General features: G+C 42.4%; 1 protein-coding gene across 7 annotated transcripts in view; it reads right to left on the bottom strand.

Annotated features, from left to right (window-relative positions):
- C2CD3 (C2 domain containing 3 centriole elongation regulator) overlaps positions 1–12103 on the bottom strand; it is a 123365-nt gene that overhangs the window by 102301 nt on the left and 8961 nt on the right. For 5 of the 7 annotated variants that reach the window (XM_059708451.1, XM_059708453.1, XM_059708452.1 and 2 more), the window contains exon 3: positions 9793–9950. The exons of 1 other annotated variant lie outside the window; for it this stretch is intronic. In XM_059708451.1, the coding sequence (XP_059564434.1) occupies positions 9793–9950 (158 nt within the window). Of the gene's footprint in view, positions 1–9792; positions 9951–12103 lie in introns of those variants that run through there. One more of the 7 variants, XM_059708456.1, reaches the window with a different exon arrangement.

The raw sequence follows: 12103 nt of genomic DNA, 5'->3' as shown, positions 1-12103 counted from the left end.
AGAAAATAAATTAGATTCTAGAGCACAACTCTACACAAGAAAGTTGAATATACTCCAAAAGAAAAGAATAGCTGTCTTGAAAGTTCAGTTACAATAATAAAAAAGCAGCAGGAATTATTTAAGCAGCCAAAGAGAATCAAACAAAAATGAAAGATTGCAGTTAGATGCTTTAAGATGTCTCTGGGAAGGTCAATGAAATAATCTGGGCAGAGAAACTGCTAAGGCACAGATTCAATAAAACATACTTGGGTCTTAATGAGAATTCTGTTCATGAATCAAATAACATAGTCTTTTAAATCTATTCATCATCAATCTACAAAGACAACAGACAGGAATGCAGTGGGACAAATACTCTGCGCAGTGATCATTGTAATAGCGTCACATAAAATCCTGGCTGCCCAAATGTGAATGCCAGCAAGTGTTCCCTTGCAATTCATCACTTGCCAAAAGACTGAAAATGTATTCTAGAAACAAAGGAGACACTGAGAATAATTGTTGTGTCCCTGGCCTTAACACTGACCTGCTGGCTGGCCTACCACTGAGTTTTGCTTTTTCCCTACAACCAGATTTCTTTTTTTGAAGGTTTTAAACTACAAATTCAATTTATTTAATAGTTTAGAGGTCTATGCAAGTTATGTATTTCATTTTGAGTGATTTCTGGTAGTGTGGTTTTCAAAGAATTGATTTATTTTATATAAATTGTCAAATTAATAGAATTGTTTGTAATATTGCCTCAATGTCTCTGTGTCATGTAGGTTGCTGTGTTTCTTACAGTAGAATCAAGAGGAAAGTGAAATATTTCTTGTACTAGTATTCATAAAAGAGAGAACTAGAGACCTATAATTTTCAAAAGAAATGGAAGAAGGCATTTTCTTTATGGAAGCGAATATTCCTAATGACGAAATAAAGCAAACAAAATGAGACTATCAAAAGTTAGCATTTATGAAACAAATTACAAAAGCATAATCAGTATGTAGAAAAGATGCATGATGAAAATGGAATAAACAGAAATGTACTGAAATTTAAGCAGGATTTGTTTTTTAAAAACTAATAAAATAAGTGGTATTTCTGACACAAAATTATTAAGATAAAAAGCTTTTTAAAATACATATTTTTTATTGATTTCATAGAGGAAGAGAGGGAGAGAGAGACAGAAATGATGAGAGAGAATCACTGATCAGCTGCCTCCTGCACACCCCCCACTGGGGATTGAGCCTCAAACCTGGGCCTGGGCCTGACCAGGAATCAAACCATGACCTCCTGTTTCACAGCTCTATGCTCAACCACTGAACCACACGAGCCAGGCTAGTCTATGTTTATTCAACATTCTAAAGGTATTATTGAATTGTCTTCTGGCTCCTAATATTTCTATTCAGAAGCCTGAAGCAATACTACTTCCCAGTTCTTTGTATGTGACTCTCCCTTTCTCTGGAAGCTTATTGGATTGTCTTATTTTTAATATTCTGAAATGTCACAATGTTTATACCTTGGTGTAAGTTAGTTTTCATTCATTGTGTTATACTCAAAGGGCCATTCTAAAAAAAGTTTTAATATGAAAAGTGTTTTTATTAAGAAAAATTTAAGGGAGAACCAAGATGGCGGCATAGGTTAACGCTGGAGTTTGCTGCTTTGAACAACTACTTCAAAAGTGAAACTAAAACACGGAACGGACATCACCCAGAACCACAGGAACGCTGGCTGAGTGGAAGTCCTACAACTAGGAGGAAAGAGAAACGCATACGGACACTCAGAGGAGGCGCAGTGCTGAAGTCAAATTCTGAGGTGCGGAGCGCGCGGAGCAGGCTGGCGGCGGAGGGCACGGTTGGCGTTTTCAATCGGGAGGGAGTCGCAGACTCTGAGCTCCAGATCCGGGCGAGTCTTTAGGGACCCAGACTCAAACGGGAGAAGCGGGACTGTCTGGCTTCGGTCAGAGCGAGTGCAGCTTTCTCTCCGAGCTTTGCAGCGGGTGCTGGGACTCAGAGAGGCAGAGCCCCTGGGGACAGGACTGAGAGCAGCCATAACTGCTCTCTCTGGCCCACCCTGTTGATCCTGTGCGACCCGCCCTGCCCACGCCCTGCACAGAGGCATTTGCTGGATAGCCTCAGGCAAAGGCTAGATTAGCACCTCCCTAGAGGACAGAAGTTCTCTCACTGCTGACACAGCTGATTCTCATAGCCACTTGGCCTGGAGGTCAAACCCTCCCTGGAATTAGCTACAACAATCAAGATTTAACTATAAGACTGCGAACAAAGACCACTAGGGGGTGCACCAAGGAAGCATAACAAAATGCGGAGACAAAGAAACAGGACAAAATTGTCAATGGAAGAAATAGAGTTCAGAACCACACTTTTAAGGTCTCTCAAGAACTGTTTAGAAGCTGCCGATAAACTTAATGAGATCTACACGAAAACTAATAAGACCCTCGATCTTATATTGGGGAACCAACTAGAAATTAAGCACACACGGACTGAAATAACGAATATTATACAGACGCCCGACAGCAGACCAGAGGAGCGCAAGAATCAAGTCAATGATTTGAAATGCGAGGAAGCAAAAAACATCCAACCGGAAAAGCAAAATGAAAAAAGAATCCAAAAATGCGAGGATAGTGTAAGGAGCCTCTGGGACAGCTTCAAGCGTACCAACATCAGAATTATAGGGGTGCCAGAAGATGAGAGAGAGCAAGATATTGAAAACCTATTTGAAGAAATAATGACAGAAAACTTCCCCCACCTGGTGAAAGAAATGGACTTACAGGTCCAAGAAGCGCGGAGAACCCCAAACAAAAGGAATCCAAAGAGGACCACACCAAGACACATCATCATTAAAATGCCAAGAGCAAAAGATAAAGAGAGAATCTTAAAAGCAGCAAGAGAAAGTAACTCAGTTACCTACAAGGGAATACCCATACGACTGTCAGCTGATTTCTCAACAGAAACTTTGCAGGCCAGAAGGGAGTGGCAAGAAATATTCAAAGTGATGAATACCAAGAACCTACAACCAAGATTACTTTATCCAGCAAAGCTATCATTCAGAATTGAAGGTCAGATAAAGAGCTTCACAGATAAGGAAAAGCTAAAGGAGTTCATCACCACCAAACCAGGATTATATGAAACTAGGGGCCCGGTGCACGAAATTCGTGCACTGGGTGTGTGTGTGTGTGGGGGGGGGGGTAGTGTCCCTCAGCCCAGCCTACCCCCTCTCACATACTGGGAGCCCTCAGGCGTTGACCCCCATCACCCTCCAATCTCAGGATCGGCCCCTTGCCCAGGCCTGACGCCTCCGCCAGAGGTGTCAGGCTTGGACAGGGGACCCCCATCTCCCCCGATCACTGGCTCTGGCCCCCGCCCAGGCCTGAGGCCTCTGGCCCAGGAATCATGCCTGGGCAGGGGACCCCCATCTCCCTCTGATCGCTTGCTCCACCCCCCGCCCAAGCCTGACGCCTCTGACCCAGGCTTCAGGCCTGGGCAAGGGGACCATCATATCCCCCCAATCCCCGGCTCTGCCCCCCACCCAGGCCTGATGCCTCGGCCAGAGGAGTTGACCCTCATCACCCTCCGATCACCAATCACCGGATCGGCCCCTTGACCAGGCCTGAGGCCTCTGGCCTAGGCGTCCGGCCCGGGCAGCGGGGACCCGCAGCTGCAGCGGCCCCGCGATCGTGGGCTCCGCTTTAGGCCCAGGCATGGGACCCCTAGCTCCCGGGATTGCCAGCTTCGACCGTGCCCAGCTCCCATCGCTGGCTCCACCCCTACTTCCTGCTATCACTGGCCAGGGCTGCAAAGGCGCCTGATTCTCCGATCATGGCTGGGGGGCAGGGCAAAGGCGGCCCCAGGGCCGCCTTTGACCTGCCCCCCAGCTCTTAGCTCCCCCCTGGGTTTCCGATCACTGTCAGTGGCAGGGGGCTTCTTCCTGCTTTCCCTTTCGCCTCCCTGCATTGTGCCTACATATGCAAATTAACCGCCATCTTGTTGGCAGTTAACTGCCAATCTTAGTTGGCAGTTAACTGCCAATCATAGTTGGCAGTTAACTGCCAATCATAGTTGGCAGTTAATTTGCATATAGCCCTGATTAGCCAATGAAAAGGGTATCGTCGTACGCCAATTACCATTTTTCTCTTTTATTAGATAGGATGCTGAAAGGTATCCTTTAAGAAGAGGAAGAGGAAGAAAAAGGTAAAGATACAAATTATGAACAACAAATATGCATCTATCAACAAGTGAATCTAAGAATCAAGTGAATAAATAATCTGATGAAAAGAATGAACTGTTGATTATAATAGAATCAGGGACATAGAAAGGGAATGGACTGACTATTCTTGGGGGGGAAAGGGGTGTGGGAGATTTGGGAAGAGATTGGACAAAAATCGTGCACCTATGGATGAGGACAGTGGGTGGGGAGTGAGGGCGGAGGGTGGGGTGGGAACTGGGAGGAGGGGAGTTATGGGGGGGAAAAAAAAGGGAACAAATGTAATAATCTGAACAATAAAGATTTAATTAAAAAAAATAAAAAAAAAGAAAAAAGAAAAATTTAAGACACAAAATTAGAAATAATTGGTAAAATGAACTCAGGTATTCATTATTCAGTTTCAATAATTATCATCACATGACTAATCACATTTCATTTATACCATTGGGATATTGTGACACAAGTCCTAGATATCATACCATTTCTTCTGTAAATACATTAGTAATAATATGAGGATTCTTTCCCTTTCCAGAACATAAACATGTTACCATTAGCATATATAAAGCATTAATAATATTTTTAATAGTGTCAAAAATTAAGTCAACATTCCAATTTCCCTGATTGTTTCTAATTTTTTTCATAACTGAGAACTCAGTAGCTTTTTAAACATGAAAACGGATATATTTAACTAGAGGCCCGGTACACAAAAATTTGTGCACTGGCGGGGGGGGGGGGGGAGAGGGGGCCCCTCAGCCCGGCCTGTGCCCTCTCGCAGTCTGGTACCCCTCGGGAGATAACGACCTGCTGGCTTAGGCCTGCTCCCGGGTGGCAGAGGGCAGGCCCAATCCCTAGGTGCAGCCCCTGGTTGGGCTCAGAGCAGGGCCGATTGGGGAGTTGGGGCGCCGCCCCCTGTCATGCACAGAGCAGGGCGGATTGGGAGGTTGTGATGCCACCCTCAGTCATGCTCAGGGTAGGGCCGATTGGGGGGTTGTGGCATCGCCCCCGTCACACTCAAGGCAGGGTTGATGGGGAGGTTGCGGCGCCACCCCCTGTCACGCACAGAGCAGGGTCGATCAGGGTGTTGGGGCACTCCCCCCTGTCACTCACAGAGCAGGGCCCATCAGGGGGTTGGGGCGCTGCCCCTTGTCACGCACAGAGCAGGGCCAATCAGGGGGTTGGGGCACTGCCCCCTGTCATGCACAGAGCAGAGCCCATCAGGGGTTTGGGGCTCCGTACCCTGTCACGAACAGAGCAGGGTCAATCAGGGGGTTGGGGAGCTTCACCCTGTCACGCACAGAGCAGTGCCGATCAGGGGGTTGAGGAGCTCCCCCCTGTCACTCACAGAGTAGGGCCGATAGGGAAGTTGGGGCACCGCGCCCTGTCACACACAGAGCAGGGCGGATCACGGGGTTGGGGCGCCGCCACTGTCATACTCAGGGCAGGGCCAATGGGGAGGTTATGGATCTACCCTGTCACACACAGAGCAGGGCCCGTGGGGTGGGGAAGTTGGGGCGCCGCACCCTGTCACACACAGAGCCGCAGGGTGATCAGGGGTTTGGGGAGCTCCTCCCTATCAGGCACAGAGCAGGGCTGATCAGGGGGTTGGGGCGCCTTCCCCTGTCAGGAACAGAGCAGGGCGGATGGGGAGGTTGTGGCCCCGCTCCCTGTCACACACAGAGCCGCAGGGCGATCAGGGGGTTTGGGCGCTGCCCCCTGTCACGCTGATGCCGGTGCCGGGAGGCCTCGCGGCTCCGCTGATCCCGGTGTTGGGAGGCATATTACCCTTTTACTATATAGGATAGAGGCCTGGTGCATGGGTGGAGGCCGGGTGGTTTGACCTAAAGGGTGTCCTGGATCAGGGTGGGGGTCCCCACTGGGGTGCCTGGCCAGCCTGGGTGAGGGGATGATGGCTGTTTGCAGCTGGTCACACACCCTTCAGGGTGGGGGTCCCCACTGGGGTGCCTGGCCAGTCTGGGTGTGGGCTGATGGCTGTTTTCAGGCTGGCGGGTGACTGAAGCTCCCAACCGCTCCTTTTTTTCTATTTTTTTATTCTGGGCCAGCTTTAGCTCTGGCTCTAGCTCTGAGGCCTCTGCTGCTGAAAGCAGTTATCTGGTTTGTTTGGGTTCTATAATCGAAACACTGTATCAACTCCAGCTCTGAGATCCCAGCTCTCTGAAAGCTGGTTTCTGGGGTTTTGTTTAGCTTCTATATTTGTAACAATGTTTCAAACTGCCAGCTCAGAGGCCGGCAAGGCAGGCGGGGAAGGTTGGTTTCCTCCGTCACTGAAGCAAGCAATCCTCATGTTAGCTTCAAGCTGCCTGGCTGCCGGCTGCCATCTTGGCTGGCAGTTAATTTGCATATCGCCCTGATTAGCCAATGGGAAGGGTAGTGGATGTACGGCTAATTACCATGTTTCTCTTTTATTAGATAGGATACTGGGAAGTAACTGAACTACCTGCCGGAGTCCAATACTCCTTAAAGGAATAAAAAAATCAAGTACAGAACATGTAAATTCACAATGTCCAGTATGCAATCAAAAATTACGAGAAGCAGGAAGAGCCCTACTATCTCAAGAACACTGAAATCAATTAAAACAAACAAATGACAGAGATAGTAAAAGTAATAGATATGATATTGAAACAACTATTATATAGATGCTCTTAATGCTCAAGGATGCAAAAGAAAATATGAATGTAAAGCAAAAAATAAATTGTACATTTAATATATGAAATTTGTTACTGGGTTGATCATTTCCTAAATTATATAAATGTTTAATCACTGAGTTGTACACCTGAAACTAATATAATATTGTATGTCAACTGTAATTACGAAAAAAAAACTTATTTTTAAAAAAGATAAACTTAAATAAAATTTAAAAAATGTAACTTTTAAAGAGATGAAAAACAGTATCTGAAATGAAAACATGATTGATGGGATTAAGAACAGATCTGACACTGTACAAAAAAAGATCCGTAACAAAATTCTAGTAAATTGGATCCAGCAGTTTTCTCTGGGGATGCAAGGCGGGTACAATATCTGCAAATCAATAAGTGTGACACATCACATAAAAAAATTGAGAAAAAAAATCACATAATCATACCAATCGATGCAGAAAAAACATTTGACAAAATCCATACCCTTCCTTGATAAAAACTCTCAGGAAAGTGGGAATAGAGGGAGCATATCTCAACATAATAAAAGCCCTATATGACAAACCTACAGCCAACATCATACTCAATGGGCAAAAACTAGGCCCATTTCTCCTAAGAACGAGACAGGGATGCCCACATTCACCACTCCTGTTTGACATAGTACTGGAAGTGCTAGCCATAGTGATCAGACAAGAAGAAGAAATAAAAGGCACCCAAACTGAAAAAGAAGAAATAAAACCGTCATTATTTGCAGATGACATGATCTTGTACACAGACAACTCCAAAGACTCCATAAAAAAACTACTAGACTTAATAAATGAATTTGTCAATGTAGCAGGATACAAAATCAACACTCAGAACTCTATGGCTTTTTTATACACCAATAATGAACTCACAGAAAGAGAAACTAAAACAACAATCCCATTTACCATTGCACCAAAAAAATTAAGATACCTAGCAATAAACTTAACTAAGGAGGTAAAAAAAACCTGTACTCGGAAAACTACAGGACATTGACAAAAGAGATAGAGGAAAACATAAACAAATGGAAGAATATACTGTGTTCATAGATTGGTATAATCAACATCATTAAAATGTCCATACTGCCCAAAGCAATCTATAAATTCAATGCAATCCCTGTTAAAATACCAACAGCATATTTCACAGACTTAGAACAAACTCTCCAAAAGTTCATATGGAATAAAAAAAAAAAGACCCTGAATAGCTGCAGCAATCCTGAGAAAGAAGAACAAAGTTGGAGGGATCACAATATCAGATATCAAGCTGTATTACAAAGCCACTGTTCTCAAAACAGCCTGGTACTGGCACAAGAACAGACATACAGACAAATGGAACAGAACAGAGAACCCAGAATTTGACCCAAGCCATTATGCTCAATTAATATTTGACAAAGGAGGCAAGAGCATACAATGGAGTCAACACAGTCTTTTCAATAAATGGTGTTGGGAAAATTGGACAGATACATGCAAAAAAATGAAACTAGACCACCAACTTACACCATACACAAAGATAAACTCAAAACAGATAAAAAACTTAAACATAAGATGGGAAACCATAAAAATCTTAGAAGAATCCATAGGCAGCAAAATAGCAGACATATGTCATAGCAATATCTTTACTGATATAGCTCCTAGGACGCTGGAAACTAAGGAGAAAATAAACAAATGGGACTTACATCAATATAAAAATCTTCGGCACAGCAAAAGAAACCATCAATAAAACAACAAGAAAGCCCACTGCATGGGAGAACATATTTACCAATGTTATCTCCGATATGGGTTTAATCTACAAAATTTACAGGGAACTCATACAATTTAACAAAAGGAAGATAAACAAAACAATCAAAAAATGGCAAAGGACCTAAATAGATATTTCTCAAAAGAGGACATACAGAAGGCCAAGAGACATATGAAAACATGCTCAGAGTCACTAATCATCCAAGAGATGCAAATTGAAACGACAATGAGATACCACCTCACACCTGTCAGAATGGCTATCATCAACAAATCAGCAAACAAGTGCTGGCGAGGATGTGGAGAAAATGGAACCATTGTGCACTGCTGGTGGGAATGCAGACTGGTGCAGCCACTGTGGAGAACAGTATGGCGTTTCCTCAAAAAATTAAAAAATGGAACTCCCACTTGACCCAGTTATTCCACTTCTAGGAATATATCCCATGAAATCAGAAACACCAATCAGAAAGGATATATGCACCCCTATGTTCATAGCAGCACAATTTACAATAGCTAAGATTTGGAAACAGCCTATGTGCCCATCAGCAGATGAGTGGATTAAAAAACTGTGGTGCATCTACACAATGGAATACTATGCTCCTGTGAAAAAGAAGGAACTCTTACCATTTGTAACAGCATGAATGGACCTGCAGAGCATTATGCTAAGTGAAATAAGCCAGTGGGAGTAAGATAAATATCACATGATCTCACTCATTTGTAGAATATACTGAACAACATTAATTGATGAACAAAAATAGAGCCAGAGTCATAGAAGCATCAAACAGACCATCCAACCTAAGAGGGAAGGCGGGGGTGGGTGGGTGGTAGGTTAAGAGACCAACTAAAGGACTTGTATGCATGCATATGAGCATAACCAATGGACATAGACAGTAGGGGGGTGAGGGCATGTGCTGGGGGGTGGGAGTAGCTGGGGAGAGGTCAATGGGGGAATACTTTAAACAATAAAGAATTTTTAAAAAGATTAGTGAATTTGAGTATTTAGCAATAGAAAAAAATATCAAGAATAAGTGGGAAACAAAGGTATATTATATACCTTTGGGTAAAAATCTGAACAAAGGCGTTAAGTGGGAATTCACATGGTATATGGGAGTCATGTACCTATCTATCCTACAAACAGACTCACCTATTTGCGCTCCCAAATTTTTATTCTATGCAACAAAGAATTAAAATATCTTTACCTGGAGTTCTCCAAGTTTCTTAGATGTTGGTGAAACAATGTTGAAAAATCCATTGATATGTTGGGTTGGAGAAAGCTTGGCTAATCCATTGATCTGAACTCTACCAATTGGAAGATGATCAAGTTTGGTGATTACTTCCAGCACCAGCACAGCCATATCTAATCAGAAACAATTACAATATAGATACTTTCATTTACTTTGATTTTTTGAAGTGAACAGAGGTATACATTAGAAAAAAATTTTTACGTTAAAAAATCATTTTATTTTCAGATAAACCATGCACTTACCATATCATTCTGGGGTAGGAGGGAGAGTGAACCCATGTTTAACAGAACAAAGTTTTAGAGAAGAACAATGACAAAATACCTTGCATGGAGAAAAAACAATTACATTGAACAAAATAATTTAGCATATCAAGTATTTGATTAAAAATTTTCATTAACAAGAGTATTTTTATTTTTTTTATATATATATATTTTATTGATTTTTTTTACAGAGAGGAAGGGAGAGAGATAGAGAGTTAGAAACATCGATGAGAGAGAAACATCGATCAGCTGCCTCCTGCACATCTCCCACTGGGGATGTGCCCGCAACCCAGGTACATGCCCTTGACCGGAATCGAACCTGGGACCCTTCAGTCCGCAGGCCGACGCTCCATCCACTGAGCCAAACCGGCTTCGGCAACAAGAGTATTTTTAACTTATTTGGCAAGAACTCAGGCTTCGCTTTTGAAATATAAAAAGCACTAACTCTTAGTTCTTTTATTCTCACCATTTCTAGTTTTGAACTAAATAAAGGACTTCCCTTATAAAATGCAAGTGTCAGTCCCTGCCTCCCAGGAGTATCTAATTGCTTACTCCTTGATTGTATCTGGAGAACTGAAATACTGAGAGCATTTGGAACTAACCGGGATGAAAATAAACTCCTTAACTGTACTCTTCAGTTAGTTGCTCAAACTTAATACCGTCATGGTCATAATTTACAGCAGAAGAAATAGAATGCATTCATTTGGAATCTAAGATTCTTTCAGGACAGTATAACTTCTGAATATTTGTTTACCAAAGTTGAGAAAATGATTCATTTTCACTATAGATTCAATACTGTAGTGAAAAGAGCATAGGAACTATAATTAGAAAACCTGTGACTGTGTTATAGTGCCAATATTAAAAAACTACTTCTGTGTAAGCCAGTTATCTGTAAAACAGGAATCATAATATAGCATGACTATATGAGATGGGTGTTGCAAGTAAAACATAGCACAGGGTCCTCTCACATGGTAGATCCTTAATGACTGTTATAGGTCTTTAAGCAAATTACCTATCATATCACATTCCCTGTCTTACCTTCCTATGGAAGTTATCGGCAAATCATGAGCTAATAAATGTAAAAGTACTTTGAAGACTATAAAATGACGTGCATATGCAGAATAAGGGAAGCGTATAAACATTTTTTGGTTATTTACTAACAGCCAGGCTATTCCATGTCTCATTAATTCTCTTAACAACTTATGATACAGGATTTCTATCCCCATTTGAGAAAACCACAGGCTCATAGAAGTCATGAACACTCCTAAATTCACCTAACTGTAAGTCACAAAAATGGACTAACACTCAGTTTGATCTAAATATAAAGTACACTATACCATGCTGCTTCACTATTCATCACTTCTAGGGAGAAAAAACGTTAATTCTTAATAGACTTCTGACTTCTATGCTTCACTTTTGCTGTGGAATTATTTATATTATTATTTTTATATTTTTTAGCAAGAGAAAATAACCAAATTTAATATTTACACCTGTATGGGAACCCCACATACATGAGAGAATTAGAGACCCCATATGCAGGAAAGGTTCAGACATAGAAAAGGGGGATTAAGGTATATAAAACATTCTGTGAAATTAGAATCCTTATTGTTGAGCTTTCTTTCCACCCCCATTGTCTTTCATAGAGCAACTAACTCAATCCTATCTGATTAAAGAGAGGCAAAAATCAAGTGATGAAACTCAGTGAATTATTGCAATTTTCAGTTTCTACTCTAATCTTCACATGCTTCAAACATTTTCAGGGCTGTGATTTCCCATAAAGAGATCAAGAATAAGGGAGGAAAGACGTCAGAAAAGAGTATGACACATATCTCAGAATCCTATAATCCAGCAGTTCTCAACCTGTGAGTCGCGACCCCTTTGGCGGTCGAACGACCCTTTCACAGGGGTCGCCTAAGACCACCCTGCATATCAGATATTTACATTACGATTCATAACAGTAGCAACATTACAGTTATGAAGTAGCAACGAAAATAATTTTATGGTTG

This window comes from Myotis daubentonii, chromosome 9 (assembly GCF_963259705.1).
Source record: "Myotis daubentonii chromosome 9, mMyoDau2.1, whole genome shotgun sequence".
Classification (NCBI taxonomy): Eukaryota; Metazoa; Chordata; class Mammalia; order Chiroptera; family Vespertilionidae; genus Myotis; species Myotis daubentonii.
The sequence above is the reverse complement of the archived record's forward strand: the minus strand, read 5'-3'. Positions and strand labels throughout refer to the sequence as shown.